The sequence below is a fragment of the Copadichromis virginalis genome, linkage group LG19 (assembly GCF_057382275.1).
Source record: "Copadichromis virginalis isolate Kocher_CV1m ecotype Utaka linkage group LG19, C_Virginalis_male_GT1.1, whole genome shotgun sequence".
Classification (NCBI taxonomy): Eukaryota; Metazoa; Chordata; class Actinopteri; order Cichliformes; family Cichlidae; genus Copadichromis; species Copadichromis virginalis.
In genome coordinates this window covers 6,000,682-6,017,216 of record NC_140636.1, presented here as the reverse complement: position 1 = coordinate 6,017,216, position 16,535 = coordinate 6,000,682, and the positions used below count along the sequence as shown (strand labels likewise).

Below are 16,535 nucleotides of genomic sequence, written 5' to 3'. Positions count from 1 at the left end.
AATCACGGTTTTAGTAACGCAGTAATGCAGCGTTCCTACGGCAAAGTAACGGTAATCTAATTACCGTTTTTGCAATAGTAATCCCTTACTTTACTTGTTACTTGAAAAAAGTAATCGGATTTACAGTAATGCGTTACAAGTAACGCGTTACTGCCCATCTCTGGTCATCAGGCAGGGACAATGCAAAGCAAATGTAGCCGATGTTTTACCTGATGTGTAAAATGTTGCTGTTGAGCAGTTGCTGCTGCTCCTGCTGCAGACAGTGCTGGAGGGGCGGGGGCGATCTCAAAACATTAAACAAGTCTTTTAGATAATAATAAACTTCAAAGACTATTCATACGGACATACTTACTAGTACATATCATCATCCAGAGTAAAGTCACAGAGAAGCGTGTACTCACCTTTGCTGTTGTTGCCACTTTGTAAAGTTTGAGTTTCTAATGAGGGTCAGTGTTGCCAGATTGGGTTGATGCTCTAATCCAGCCAGATGTTGTCTATCAATCAAACATAACCATTAAATAGCAGACCAAGCATCACTGCATTAAACACAAAAGAACAGTAAACTGGGTTTGCCAGCTGAATGACTGACTGTCTTTGCATCAGAAATGATTAAATGTATATATTTGTAGTTTCACTTTATCTATTCATATACTGCTGTATTTAAATGTTGTATTTAAATGCAAGTCAAACTTGCATCAGCACAACTAAATTCTCCACCTGTCCCTAGCAGCCAGTGGGAACACAGATGAAGGGAACGCTGGTTTAAGGTGCTTCTGAATTCTGAAAAAAAAAAAAATTCTCAACAGGTTCTTCATCAATCAGCCTATTATTGCTTCATACATCTGCTTTTTTTAAAACTCCGTAAGGGACTTTTAAGAGCCATGTCAGTCTGTTGTAAATGTGTTTTAGGGCTCAGTTTCTGCCTTTATTGTTCTCTGTCTTGTGTGGTTTTTCTGTGTGTTTGTTCATTTATTTTTCCGTCCATCACCATGAGTGACTTCAAGCTCTGTTAATGGTCCTGGATAATGTGACTGATCAGCAGGAACTAATTGATGAGCTTCAACATACTGATGACTTGCTTGGTGAGGAAGCTCCCGTTTGAATTAACACCATGGGCACTTTTAGATTTCAACACAGGTGGTTGATTGTTACACTCTGGAAATGAAATGAAGGTTCGTGTTATTAAGCCAATAAATTATGAAAAACTGGGTTTAGATTCTTGGTGAAAAATGTGTTCATGACGGGGCAGAGTTCTTGCATTTTGTGTAAATTTAAGCATATAACAATTTGATTATTGCTTAATAAAAAATAAAAAAAAGACAAACTGAAGCTACACAACACAGGGGGTTTACAAACACAAGTCTCACTTATTGGCTTACTTATTTATTCTATACGCTGTACAGCACATAAAAATTCACATTTTATGACTGGAATGTTTATTTATCTGGGCTAAAGAAAATTTATATGAAACGCGTATACTGCATATTTGCACCATACATAATGCATATTGCAGGAAGTAACACCTGTATGGGCAGAAATCTGTGCCATCAGAAACTGAATTTGAATAAGTTCAATTTGAATTTGAATTGCTCCGATTGAATCTGAATTGTAACTTGAATAAATGCTTTTGAAAACTGAATTTGAATTAGTCTAATTTGAAATTGAATTTATGGTTTGAAAATGATCATCACTAAATTGAAATTGAATTTATATTTTGAAAATGAATTGATCCAGTAATGCTGCACTAATGAATTCGACTAACTATTCACTTTAGCTAAAGTTATTAAGTCAGCTAAAGAGTTGGGATGCTGTGTAAGACATATATAAAGCTAAAACACAAAGGTTTGGACACCGTTTTGCATGTTTCCCTACTGTAGGGGTCTCTGCAAGCATACAGAGGGGGTACTCTGAGAGGGTACAAGATGACAACTTTGGAATTCTACTAGAAACAGTCGATCATATTTGTTGTCAAAGCTGAATTCAGGGCAAACTACGCTAAATTAGCGTTTTTAGCTAGCAGCTACAATAAGCATAAAAGTTACCGTACGGCTATCATTTGTTAACATGACGCTTGTTCTTATACATGTAATACATTTATTACCAACCTGAGAGTTTATCCGCTGGTCATTCGACATGACGAATGACTTCTGAAGTCTTAATTCAGCTCAAGACGCTGTAGATTCCCGTCAGTAACACTTTCGGTCCGCTAGTAAAACGTAGTTCTATTAATCTGCGCTTGAACCGGAACCGGATGTAAGTTCTAAAAAACTGAATTTTGGAACTGAAATTGAATGGTGAGAAGTGAAACTGAAATTATTCGAGAGCTGAATTTTTAAAGGATAAAATGCAGTTTAAAAGCAAATCAATTCATTTTCAAAATATAAATTCAATTTCAATTTAGTGATGATCATTTTCAAACCATAAATTCAAATTCAAATTGAACTTATTCAAATTCAGTTTCTGATGGCACAGATTTCTGCCCATATGTTTAAAAAATGGCTTTGATTTGGATGCAGTCTCATTGCCACACTGCAGCGTACCAGCACAGCACTCCAGTTAGTTAGTCATCAGAACTGGTTTCCTGTCTCCAGCACGAACATTTCCTGTTATTGTTTTTATTTCTTTCGTGCCAATGTCATGTATCCACCAAAATGGATAATACGACCGACCACACAAGCAAAGAATGATGTCAATTACATTTGTTTTACTACCAAACGTAATGAATGTATATGATGAATGAACACTCAAATATTAACATTAAATCTACAGCTTCATGTTTACAACCAGAGATACACAAATGTGTTAGCTGATTTTTAATAGGTTTGATTTGTACACCAGTAACAGTAATGTGTGCAACAAGACTGTACAATTAGCCCCAACTCAAAAGATAGTTTTCTTGGCATACGTACATGAAATAATTCACAATCTGCACTTTAAAATACATGAAGAATACAGTAAGGTTTTCTAGACTGAGACGCAGTCTCAGATGGAACCACCAGATTACATCTTCTTGTGCTTTGTTGCCTTGTGTCTTCATAATAGACACGTGAGATGCATTTCCAAAATGTCTTTACCAAATGAATGTGCCATGTGTTAGTTCAGGTCATCCAAAGAACAGAAACACTTGGAACAAGGAAAACACAAGTGCAGCCACAAGGCAACAAAACAAGTTTGTACAGAGAAGGAAGCAGGCAGTCTAACGGTAATCGGTTCCCACTGCCACCATCTATTTGTGCAAAAAAGTCCAAAAATCAGGTTCACTCCCTCGTCTTTTTCAGGTGGAGGCAGAAGTCTCAGGAAGAGTTTCAAAACATAAGGAAAAAACAAAAATCAGCTGGCATTTGGGACAAAGTGAGAAAAACCTGCAAGTTTTAGAAGTGACCTTTGAAATGCAATCTTGTTCTGGTTTTTTCCTTCCTTCTTTTCCCCCACATGTACTTCTACACTTGTGTTTTTCTCTGGGTTTACTGAAGTACTACAAGTCCTAAGCTGGGGAGAAGCCCAGTATGAGCCAGCGGGGATTCTATATTTGCAATTCAATACTGGAGGAGTGTTTACATGATCTGACAACGACATCCCAGAAATCTTAAAAGCTCAAAAAAGTATAAGAAGCAAACAACTGATCGTTGTTTTCATTTAGACCTCAGAAACGGACTAAAACCTTCAGATCTTCATCAGCAGACGAGGTTGGCCAAATGTTGTATCAAGCAACATGTGGCTGAAAATGTCGATAAAAGCCAGCAAGTGACACCAGGTTACATTTATTGAGTTAAAGTACTTAATTCAAGGTCGTCTCAGTTTTCAGACTGTTAGCAAAGTGAAAGTATTAAAAGTATTGTGCAAGCCTGCCAAAGTTAGGCCTTGTGTGTCTCCAGTTTGTGCAGTCAGGACAGACTACACAATGAAACCCCCCCAGGGTAAAACACTGACCTGTACTGGAGTACATGTTGTGTACAGTGAATATGCAGAATGTTTGAAGCTCATATCAGGCTTCTCACGTTATTCAGAGAACAGATGCAAAACACCAGTTTGCCATCAAGGTCAGTTTTATAGTATTTTTATCCTCAGCACAGCTCATACAGTAATGCATCATATAACAGCCAAATATGGACATGAGGGGCTTCAAACGCATGACTGCTTTCATATTCAGCACAGCATGGCTCCTGTGCTCTCTGCTGCTTCTGTAAAGAGTGGAAAGAAACTGATGTGCATATTCCCCCCCAAAGAGCTTGACATGACAGTTTGGCCTTCTCCTCCTTTCAGCCGTGCTTTTCATGAAGATTCAAGAATTCATCAAAAACTCATCTGAGCAGCAGCTCTTGAAAAAAAAGAAAAAGCGAGCTACTACAAAGAAATAAACCACTGACTATTTCATCGATTCATATTGCACTTAGCCAAACTTAGAAAGAAGCTGTTGCAACTGATTTAGACCCCTGTGAAGATCACTAACTACTGACAACATGCAACCGCAGTTAGGCTGTTCCAGGAGCATCACACTTCCTATTTTCATTCGATATCCTTTAGTAGTTTATGTTCCCAAAATGACAAATATGAACATTTTCTTAACAAACAGGAAATGCATTAAATCACATGTGCAAGGTGACTTCTGTTAACAAGGCTGCAAATATAAGCATCTTCATTTGAGAGTACAGTCATTTCAATGAAACAACCTTTTTAGAGGCAAATAGCCAACCACCCACCTATACCCTTATTGATTTAAGTGGTTCAGAAGCCTTGCAAGGACTGGCCAACAAACCCTATGTGCAGAACCAGGACACTGATGAATGGAGCATAAGAAAAAACATTGTGTAGTCAAAGCCTAATGTCTTCTATAGAGTTACATTATCATGCAGGTAGTGATAAATCATCAGCAAGTCACTCTGTCACCCTAGGTCACACTGTAGTCTGACTCAGTCCACTGCCTGAAATCACTACATCGCCACATGTGGAGTAATCCACTGCTCAAAGTAGAAACTACAACGTGGAGTAGCTGAGAACGGGACCTTTTTAAAGGTGAAACTATAAACTAGTGACGTGTTTACACAGTAATGTATTATTTAGGCGAGTCTTTAACAAAAGGAAAATCAGACATTAACAGTTCTGTAACGACAAACCTAACCATGTGCAAAGTCCTGGATGACATTCAGGGTTCAGTGCTTTGGTTGTGGACAGCAGAGAATTATTCCACACCACAGCAGGTGGTGTCAGCGCTGTGTGTGAGACAGTATACAGGAAGTGTGTTGGTGGAGTGGCTGATAACTCTGGGCACTGGTTTAAGATGTGATCAGTCAGACCTTAAAAATCAAAATAACTTGAGCTAAATGACACACGAGTTTCTCATTTCTTGCTGCGCAGCCGTTTGGATTGCCGTGGAAGGTCTGAGCTTTTTCTGGTGCGTTTTAGCGAAGACCCTACCTCACCCTCTGTCTCCCTGGGTGAGGCTGCAGCCACGCCTGTCAAGACAGCAGCAGATGTGCTGGCAGCAGTGAAAGACACAGCAGAGCTGCTGGATGTGGAGGGGACGGTTGTGTTGGGCCTGGGTCCTCCGATAGCAGCAGCGCTACTCTCCATCAGTTCACGGAGCTTGTGCTCCAGCTCTGCGAGGCGGGCGTTCTGCTCAGCGATCACCTGGCTCTGTTCCTGCAGCTTCTGCTCCTGGTCCTGCAGCTGCTTCTGCTGCTCCAGCTGCTTGACCCGAATTTCCTGCATCTCCCTCCGCAATACCGTCATCGATGCCCCGTTCACTTTCACCTGCTGCTGCACCTTGGTCATCTCAGAGCGAGAAGGTGTGTTCTTAGCCAGCAAGGACATGGTGGTCAAAGAGGTAGATGGACCTGCCACTGAGGGCACAAGACACACATCTGAGTAAAGCGTGTTCCAGAGTTAGCATAGCGTGTGATGCAGAGCGCGTGCAGAGCAGTGCAAACAACCAACGGCTGGGGTGGCACGTAAGACTAAACAGGACGATGACTTTCTCGTCTCTCACATTTAGCGACAACTCTGATACAAATGGAAAGCCACAAACGCACAACCACTGTGGCTCACATGTTGCATTTAAAACCTTGGACACCCGGTGCAATAGGGATGCGCAACTATTATTGTTTTTGTCACATTTCAATTACCTGGTGCAGAGCCAATGAGGCGACCAGACAGATCGGCTCCCGGCAGTTTCTTCTTCAGAATGGGGACGATCTTCTCATCGAAGTACTCCATGGCCATGGAGGAGATGTCCCTCAACTCCTGCAGAACCTCATGAGCTCGCTGAGGTGCTCGGGTAGAGTTCACGTAGCGCAACACGCGGTAAATCTCATCTATAACCTGATGACACACAACAGCACGTGATCAGGAGAATACAAATAACAGAGAAATAATGAGTGAAACAGGCTTTTAAAAGCTCGATGCGGCATTCATGTGTGGGGAGCTGACCTGGTCGGAAGAAACAAATTAAAAAGGCTCTGGTATGAGCCACTACTAACAGTTAAAGCATAGTTTTTAATGGTCACATGTTGAACTGTGGTGCAGCTAAGACGTCCTAAACCAGCAGCAACGGCACCAACCTGATTAAAGACGGTTTCAACATCAATAATCAAAGAAATAGTTTTCCTTTTTAATCATGCTGGTACTGTTGTTGATTTAGGGCATTTTCCTTCCACTGCAGTTCAACATGTGTGTTAAGGCCCTGGCCATATTCTGAATCAGTGTGTGTTCTGTGCCTTTAAGAGTCTCTGCAGGGCCTCCACGTGATTGGAGGAGCCGTTTTGGGCCGGCTTTGACCTGCCACCTGCTGACTGACACCCACTATGAACTGGCCATTTCAAAAACCCTGTCTCCCGCAGATGTTCCCCAGGCAGCAACAGCAGACCTGTCCTCGGCCTCCAAACTGGCAGTGCTTGATCTTGTAAATAGCACTGAAGCAGAAGGGGTGAACACCCTATTTTTTTGCACTTTTTCTCTTGTTTATTAAATTAGGGAATTAAAGGTAGTGCTTGTGTTTTGTTTAGTTTGGTTTCGAGTAGGGTTTAGGTAGCACTTCTTTGGAATAGGTTGTTTTGTTTATTATTTTGACCTTTTTTCACCCTGGAGTTTATGGTCTAAGGAGTTTGGAAAGAAAAGCATCTGGACTTCTTTAAGTTGCTTGAAGACGTCTTCGAGCAACTTAAAGAACCTTCACAGACCTGGAGTTTATGCTTTCAGTTTTGTTGTTATTGGTAGCAATAAACCTCACTCTTAGATTGACTATTGGGGGACAGGGGTGTGGAAACCCTGTCAAAGTAGCCATTCACTTTACTTGAATCTCAGTGCTAAGCTCAGATAAAATAATTATTGTGGGTGATTTTAACATCCATGTAGATGCTAAAAATGACAGCCTCAACATGGCATCTAATCTGTTATTAGACTCAATTGGCGTCTCTCAAAATGTAAAAGAACCCACCCACCACTTTAATCACTCTCTAGATCTTGTTTTAACATATGGCATAGAAACTGAACATTTAACAGTGTTTCCTGATGCCCTGTACCAACACAGAGCAGAGCAGCTATCTGAACGCTACTCCAACAGAGGTCGATCATCTTGTTAATAATTTCACCTCCTCACTACGTACGACTCTGGATACTGTAGCTCCTGTGAAAACTAAGGTCTCTAATCAGAAGTACCTGACTCCGTGGTATAATTCTCAAACACGTAGCCTAAAGCAGATGACTCGTAATCTGGAGAGGAAATGGCGTGTCACAAATTTAGAGGATCATCATTTAGCCTGGAGAAATAGTTTGCTGCTTTATAAGAAAGCCCTCCGCAAAGCCAGAACATCTTACTATTCATCACTGATTGAAGAAAATAAGAACAACCCCAGGTTTCTCTTCAGCTCTGTAGCCAGGCTGACAAAAAGTCAGAGCTCTTTTGAGCCAACCATCCCTTTAACGTTAACTAGTAATGACTTCATGAACTTCTTCACAAATAAAATTTTTATCATTAGAGAAAAAATTACCAATAATCATCCCACAGATGTAATATTATCTACAGCTACTCTTAGTACCATTGATGTTAAGTTAGACTCTTTTTCTCCAATTGATCTTTCTGAGTTAACTTCAATAATTACTTCCTCCAAACCTTCAACGTGTCTTTTAGACCCCATTCCTACAAAACTGCTCAAAGAAGTCCTGCCATTAATTAATTCTTCGATCTTAAATATGATCAACCTATCTCTAATAATCAGCTATGTACCACAGGCCTTCAAGCTAGCTGTAGTTAAACCTTTACTCAAAAAGCATCTCTAGACCCAGCAGTCTTAGCTAATTATAGGCCAATCTCCAACCTTCCTTTATATCAAACATCATTGAAAGAGTAGTTGTCAAACTGTTAACAGATCATCTCCAGAGTAATGGTTTATTTGAAGAGTTTCAGTCAGGTTTCAGAGCTCAGCACAGCACAGAAACAGCTTTAGTGAAGGTTACAAATGATCTTCTTATGGCCTCTGACAGTGGACTCATCTCTGTGCTTGTCCTGCTAGACCTCAGTGCAGCGTTCGATACTGTCGACCATAATATCCTATTAGAGCGATTAGAACATGCTGTAGGTATTACAGGTACTGCACTGCAGTGGTTTGTATCATATCTATCTAATAGACTCCAGTTTGTGCATGTAAATGGAGAGTCCTCTTCACACACTGAGGTTAATTATGGAGTTCCACAGGGTTCAGTGCTAGGACCAATTCTGTTTACATTATACATGCTTCCCTTAGGCAGCATCATTAGAAGACATAGCATACATTTTCACTGCTATGCAGATGACACCCAGCTCTATCTGTCCATGAAGCCAGATAACACACACCAATGAGTTAAACTGCAGGAATGTCTTAAAGACATAAAGACCTGGATGGCCGCTAACTTTCTGCTTCTTAATTCAGATCAAACTGAGGTTATTGTACTCGGCCCCGAAAAGCTTAGAAATATGGTATCTAATCAGATTCTTACTCTGGATGGCATTACCTTGGCCTCCAGTAACACTGTGAGGAACCTTGGAGTCATTTTTGACCAGGACATGTCCTTCAATGCACATATTAAACAAATATGTAAGACTGCTTTCTTCCATTTGTGCAACATCTCTAAAGTTAGAAATATCCTGTCTCAGAGTGACGCTGAAAAACTAGTTCATGTATTTATTACTTCCAGGCTGGACGACTGTAATTCATTATTATCAGGAAGTCCTAAAAACTCCCTGAAAAGCCTTCAGCTGATCCAAAATGCTGCAGCAAGAGTCCTGACAGGGACTAGAAAGAGAGAGCAGATTTCTCCTGTTTTGGCTTCCTGTTAAATCCAGAATTCAAAATCCTGCTCCTCACATACAAGGTCTTGAATAATCAGGCCCCATCTTATCTTAATGACCTTGTAGTACCATATCACCCTATTAGAGCACTTCACTCTCGCTCTGCAGGCCTACTTGTTGTTCCTAGAGTATTTAAAAGTAGAATGGGAGGCAGAGCCTTCAGTTTTCAGGCCCCTCTTCTGTGGAACCAGCTTCCAGTTTGGATTCAGGAGACAGACACTATCTCTACTTTTAAGATCAGGCTTCAAACTTTCTTTTTTGCTAAAGCATATAGTTAGGGCTGGACCAGGTGACCCTGAATCCTCCCTTAGTTATGCTGCAATAGACGTAGGCTGCCGGGGGATTCCCATGATGCACTGGGTTTTTCCTTTCCAGTCACCTTTCTCACTCACTATGTATTAACAGACCTCTCTGCATTGAATCATATCTGTTATTAATCTCTGTCTCTCTTCCACAGCATGTCTTTATCCTGTCTTCCTTCTCTCACCCCAACCAATCACAGCAGATGGCCCCGCCCCTCCCTGAGCCTGGTTCTGCTGGAGGTTTCTTCCTGTTAAAAGGGAGTTTTTCCTTCCCACTGTTGCCAAAGTGCTGCTCACAGGGGGTCATATGATTGTTGGGCTTTTCTCTGTATCTATCATTGTAGGATCTACTGTACAATATAAAGCGCCTTGAGGCGACTGTTGTTGTAATTTGGTGCTATATAAATAAATTAGTCATGTGACAGCTGAGTGTCTCAGCCCTGGTAGTTACTTGATCAAACCCTCCTGATGATGAGCCAACTGCAGACTGATTTCCATAAACCTTAATAGGACAATGCAATCAAACTGAACAAACTAACGAGGAAGGCTGGTTCTGTTGTTGGCATGAAGCTCGTCACCCTGGAGGTGGTGATCAGGGACAGAATGCGGGCAAGACTGCTGGCAATCATGGAAAATGACTCCCCCCTACATAACACACTGGACAATCTGAAGAGCAGTTTCAGCAACAGGTTCCTTCAACCTGGCTGTCTGAGGGAACGTTACAGGAGCTCGTTCCTTCATGCTGCTGTCAGACTCTGTAATTCATCCACATCAGTCAGGTCCACAGAAATAATCACACCTCACTGCACCCTGTCACTTCTGTATACCACCATAAATACCTGCACACATACTTGTCCTTTTATATTTATATTCATATTTATACCTATATCTAGGGCCGCTCGATTATGGCAAAAATGATAATCACGATTATTTTCACTGAAATTGAGATCTCGATTATTTGACGATATTTATTTAACAATAACAATGTGTTGAATAATGACTTTAAAAAATAATATAAAATAGTGCAAATACTGATAACAGTGCAAGTGTTTGCAATATAAGAAATCAATGAAAAATGTAAACATCTATGTTTAGTGAACTTTGCAGTGTTGCTCTGTGGTGCAGCTACACTGTAGCAAAGTTTACACACTGTGTCTACTTGATCCAGTCTGACTCCATGAACCCATAATGTTTCCACACCACTGAAGTTTTTTTTTTACCTCTTTTTAACCAACGGCAGTCACTCTCCTCTCCAAATAACTTCTGCTTAGCTTTCCGAGCTTCCCTCGGGTCCTCTTAATTGTTGTGACGCGTGTTCGAAATGCAAAGAGGTGCGCTCGATTTGCCACACGGAGCAGCGTGAGAGTAAAGCATGAGGGAGGGGCTAATAATCGGCTCAGTCATTTTTAATGATCGTTGAAAGCCCAGATCGTAATCGTGATTAAAATTAGATTAATTGAGCAGCCCTACCTATATCGCTATATTTAAAAGCACAAGAGCCATATTCAGCATCTGGATTTGACTAAAACTTGCTTTTATTGCTTTGGACTCATCTGTTTACCATCCTGCATGTAGCGCCAGACCCAGGAACAAATTATAGCATGTCACGGCAAACACCAAAGCGGGGATTCGTTTCACTTTATTAACAGACAGGGGTCCATAGAACATAAACTAAATACATAAAAAAGAAAAATAAATGTGGATTAATGTGGACTTGCTGCAAAAGGAAAAAATGAGCTTTTTAAATGAGAACTTTTCCCTTCTGTCTTGAAAACTACTGATGCTGCAGAGTTGTTTGCCAGTAGCAGCTACACTAACCTTTCCGGGGATGAAGCAACACAGGTTGGAGTCCACATATTTCATGAAGGTCATGTTGAGTAGTGAAAGGCGGGTCTCCACAGCAGCCAGGATGTCAGCGTGACGGGCCAGGGAGTGGTTTCTCCTCTCTGACTCTCTCCTGGGAGACAATGGAAACATGAAGAGAACTTTAAAGAATATCCATTTCTATGTATTGTCATTTATATCATTCATATGATCTTTTTCTTGACATCATTAAGAAAAAGATTTACTGTTCAAGACTCATTTGACTTGTTTTAGAAGTGGGATTCAAACTTGTTTGAAAAGGATCAGAAATAGAGCCTGTAACAGACACAGGAGGCACTCACAGCCAGCACAGCACAAAAGCCTGTGATGACGTCAAGAAACTATTGTAGGTTTGACTAAGAAACAACACAAAAAACCCCAAAAGAACACAGTGTCTGAAAGATGGAAGTTACTACTCCAATTAAACCTCCTTATTATATCTGTATTTGTAGGAGTTTCTCTTTCATAGAGGGCAAACGAGTGGGAGGAGAATATTGAAATGAATGACACAAACATAATTTACTGAGGTTTGGGGCATGGAGTTTACTGCCAACTGCACAAAATTAAAAGCTGAAAAGTTGTGGTTGTGAATACTAGACAAAGTGTTTAGACAGAGAAGTGCTTTCAGTGTTTAAGGGGTGTGTGTGTTTCACAGGCATAAAGTGATTTTTGGTTTATGGTGAGATGGAGGCAGATGATCCACTGAGGCGACGCCCAAAAGAAGCTGCCAAAAAAGGAGGCTGACGAGGGGACACACACACACACACACACACACACACACACACACACACAGTAAGGTAGACCCTACAATAATACATACAAGAGAGAGAAGATAGATACATATTGTGGACACAATACACCATGCTCACATATGCTGTAAGAATCTTGGCTTCTTGTTTACACAGAAACCAAGCAGAAGGGAAGAGAGCCTCTGACCTGCTTTTACTTTGTCTGGTAACTATTATCTGAAGCTACCAGGCCTCAGCATCAGGCCGACACCATGAACTTCACACGAAGGTCAGATAAATAGGGCTGGAATTAAAATGGTGACATACTGGCAGCTAGGGCTGGGCCATATCATACCGTTCACGGTAATACCGGTGTAATGTTGGGCAATGATAAGAAAATGAAATATGGCGATAGAATATGGGTAAAACACGCATGCACAGTGCCTTTGTTTACATACGCACACGGCGGCGACGCAGAATGAGAAGAGCGAAAGCGGATCGTTGAATGAAACCATGAACCTGAACTGGTTTGTAAAAATGCTGCAGCTTCACTGGTGTGGAACTGGTTTAGCTTTCGTCCCTCAGATACACAACAAAGCACTATTTTTGGTAGCGCATGCTAGCGGGCCGTCGTTATTACCGTGTTTTTTGGAAAATACGGCGCACTTAAAATCAATCCTTTAATTTCTCTGAAAGTCGACAGAGCCCCTTATAATCCCGTGTGCCTTATGTTTGAACTCTGGTTGTGTTTACTGACCTCGAAACGATTTTATGTGCACGGCGCTCGAAAATCTGTCAAATGTTTCAGTACGACTTTGCTAAGCTACGAAGCCGCACCGCTTGATGGATTGTCGGAGCGTTACGGCTATCGTAGGCGGAGCCTCGCGGAGTGATACGTACTGTGCTTCAACATGTTACCGTGTTGTGTGTGTATAACCTCTTTTTAAGTGTTGTGGATATTATACGTGGTTATGCTGAGGATATGTCGGCCAGTTTCCACTGGAAATGCCTTTTGGTTAAACTGTCAGCGAGGAATTTGCACTGTTACGTTTTTATATAACTTTAATGCAGATAAATAACAGCTGCTTGTTTCAGTGAAAATACATAGATGGGTTTTTTTTGCACTAATACAGTTGTGGAGTTGTAAAGTATTTTGTCTAGTGTCAATTATATCGTCAGTTATATCGTTATCGCAAATTTTCAAATGTATATCGTGATAAATATTTTTGGTCATATCGCCCTGCTCTACCGGCAGCCACCAGTAGAAATGTGAAAATCCCTGATGATTTTTGGAAAACTTGACCTTTGACCTTGAGGTTAAGATTACCCGGATTTAAACTCATCCAAGATTTTTAGTAGATGCACCTATGGTTTGAATTCTACGTCGCCTCATTCTTGAGTTGTTGCATTCACAAACTTGGGTGCCCACACTGCCTGCTCATCTGGCTGGGTGATAGCAAAACCCCATCAGCCTTTTACAGCTGAGGGGTAATAAAAAGGGTCTGAAAGCTCAGACTGTGTAAAGCAGTCCCAGCCACCAGCACAAATCCCTAATAAGGACACACAAATGACCCTTCTCTTGACATTTAGGTATGAACACAAAGCTGAACCCGTATAAACGGACACTGCAGCCTGACTGATTATCAAGCTTCTTCCCTGTTGGAGTTCAGGGTCTGGCCGCTGTGGTCGGCTTAGCATTCAGTCAGTTTTCACATCACTCTGGGATCGTGGCTAGCTTAGAATTAGCATGCTATCTGTGCATGTGCTTGGAAGGAGCTGAAGTTGGGTTAGCAGCATAATGCAGCTGTTTCTATCCTGGATGCAGTTTGGACGTTACCCATCATGCTCTCGTCCTTGATGGGAATCAAGAACTTAAATCCCACCCTACTGACAGAAGCACCTTACCAGAAGGATATCATGAGAACACACTTTGTTTGTTAAGGATGTTTTATTTGGTTTTGTCTCCCAATGTCCTAACTCACCAACCAGTACCTGTAGTTTTGTTTTATGAACAATGACTTTTCCCTCCTCTGCATTTAAATACAATGCTTTCATTTAGTACAAGGTACATGTGAATTTTGTATCCCAGCTTATGAAGAATTTAGAAAAAATACTTGTGCAAGGATGAGATGATTATGACAAAAAAGCGCTCTACATAAGTGCCAGCCAATTCATTCAGATCAAGGAAAAAGTATAAAGTCATTTCCAAGCTTCTTAAAGTTGGCCAAATAATTAAATAAAGGAGAGTTCCTGAAGAAAACCAGAGTGCAGTGAGAGTGGAATAACTTGTGATGTGATACTGACCTGGGCAGCTGGGCTTTGACTTGCCTCTGGCACAGGCTGTGGTAACGCTCCACCTTCAGGAATCCCTGATTCAGGACACGCTGGCAAATCATGTCCATACGCTTGCATACCTGAAGACAGATCAGAGAGAACAGGTGGACAGGTAATCTGATGAGTACGTAGCAATTCAGAGTTTCAAGTTATTTGCCTACATGGGATTCTTGACACAGTGCTTTGGATAAAGTGGAGGGCTTCCAGTCTCTACATTCACAGTTTTAAGAGCTGATACATTGGCTCTTATCATTCCTGTTGTTTTCAAAGGAATATTTACCATCCTCTCTTACAATCCTGCTGCAAAAACTACTCCCGGATGTCACCGTTAAGGGGATCAGAGGAAAAAGCAATGGCTGAATTCTACTTTGGGTTAGACTGGAGGAAACGCTTTCTGCTGCTTAAGGAAAAAGTCCACATTTACAGAAGTCATGAAGTCACTTTGTTAAACCTGATCATCAAATATCAACAGTCATTTGACACTGACCTGATACGTATCTGCTGACACAGCTGCACCGCTCATACTGGTAAGTAAGGTATGACACAGTCCACAGAGCATTGTGTAATGACAAAAAAATCTTCATTGCACATCTTGTTTGTATTACATGTCACAATACTTTGCATCAAGAGGGGAGTGTTTAGTAGCTATGAGTATCTCAGCAGGAAAACGGTTCGTTCATCTGCAAATGTCAGTGAAAACACGGGTAGTGCACAGCAGTCTTATTACCTCACTTAGCCAGTGAGCCACGAACTCCTCAGCAAACGCAAACTAACACATGACAGCGACTGATTCTGCACAGCAGGAGAAGAACGAAGCCTCCAGGCTGTGTGCCGAGCAGACTGAAGTGTAGGTGAATGGAGCTGCGAGGCTTCTACTAACCCCACAGAGTTACACAAGGACAGCCACGAGCCCGGTACTGGCTGCAAACAACTCCGTGACCAACACTCATCTGCGCTCTGACAGTTGTGTGATGGTGATAGTGTTGTGTCGTGTATCCCAGCCCTGCTCATCTCGGCTGTCTTGCTAATTCGAGGAGCACAATGCGGGCCGTGGCTGCAAACAGACGGCTCCAGACTGGAGCACGGATGTGAAACAGCCTGATGTCTGCGCTGCCTTTACACGAGTGCTACCCAAACAGGATTCGGAGCCCTGGCTAGCATTAGCTTTGCTGCTGTTTTTGTTCTCACCGAGCGCAGCAGGCTGATCTCATCGTAGGACAGGAAGTTGAGGATGGTCTCGATGGCCACGATGGGCAGGCCCAGCAGGGGGTTGTTCTGGTGCTGCTGGTCCGATGGAGGGGGTGTATGTCTTAGTGACACGATATCTGAGTCCAAGGACCCAACACATCCATCAACTCTCTCTATCACGGCCGCCATCTTGCTTTGAGACAGAGGAGCCGGAAATGACGTTTCAATAGGAAGCTCGTGCCATTTTTTCTTCAAAGATGGAAAAACGGAATCTGCTGTTAACAGCCAGCTGGACAGTGCGGTCCACAGTCATTTGAAACCACCATGAGCTGCAGCTCTCATATACATACATTAAATGCTGATGTGATCCTGTGTGATGAAGACAGCAGCCACACTTTGTTCATCAGAAAGTTGGTGCAGGTGAGCCAGGGCCCACACCTCACAATGTTTACTCTCTCGTGGTCTTTTCCACTGGTGTCAGAGTGGGATGGGGATGCAGTTTCACTAGGTGAGCTCTCCGCTAAATAGCCGCTGCCAGGGCTCGACTGGGACAAAAAATGGGCCCAGGCATTTTGAGCAGTTAATGCTCTACCTGGCAAAACGTTGCTAGACCCGCCCCTGCAGTTACCAGCTGTCAGCTACTTAGAAAACGATCCTGGTGTTATTTGTCTCTCAGAAACAGTTCATAACTTCCCTTCAACTCATTCATGTGACCTAAAAGGTAAACCTGTTTCTCCATCACCTGTTCAGCTCTGATGATTCAGTAAGGACATCTCCTGGTTTCATCCGAGTGGTGTC

At 41.9% G+C, this 16,535-nt stretch overlaps 1 protein-coding gene across 1 annotated transcript; it reads right to left on the bottom strand.

Moving 5' to 3' along the window:
• Positions 1-2,798: 2,798 nt before the first annotated feature.
• On the bottom strand, positions 2,799-15,936 carry fbxo28 (F-box protein 28). Its single transcript, XM_085441654.1, has 5 exons — positions 15,738-15,936; positions 14,520-14,629; positions 11,443-11,581; positions 6,123-6,318; positions 2,799-5,840 (listed from the first exon to the last, which is right to left on the bottom strand). The coding sequence occupies exons 1-5, from the start codon at positions 15,924-15,926 to the stop codon at positions 5,338-5,340; spliced, it is 1,137 nt and encodes a 378-aa protein (XP_085297780.1). The 5' UTR covers positions 15,927-15,936; the 3' UTR covers positions 2,799-5,337.
• Positions 15,937-16,535: the final 599 nt, after the last annotated feature.

Excerpts from the sequence above, each read along its gene's own strand:
- fbxo28 (XM_085441654.1), bottom strand. The coding sequence starts at position 15,926 with ATGGCGGCCGTGATAGAGAGAGTTGATGGATGTGTTGGGTCCTTGGAC. Across the intron at positions 6,319-11,442 it reads GTTGCTTCATCCCCGGAAAG|GTTATAGATGAGATTTACCG; the intron begins GTTAGTGTAGCT and ends GTGTGTCATCAG. Across the intron at positions 5,841-6,122 it reads CCTCATTGGCTCTGCACCAG|TGGCAGGTCCATCTACCTCT; the intron begins GTAATTGAAATG and ends TTGTGCCCTCAG.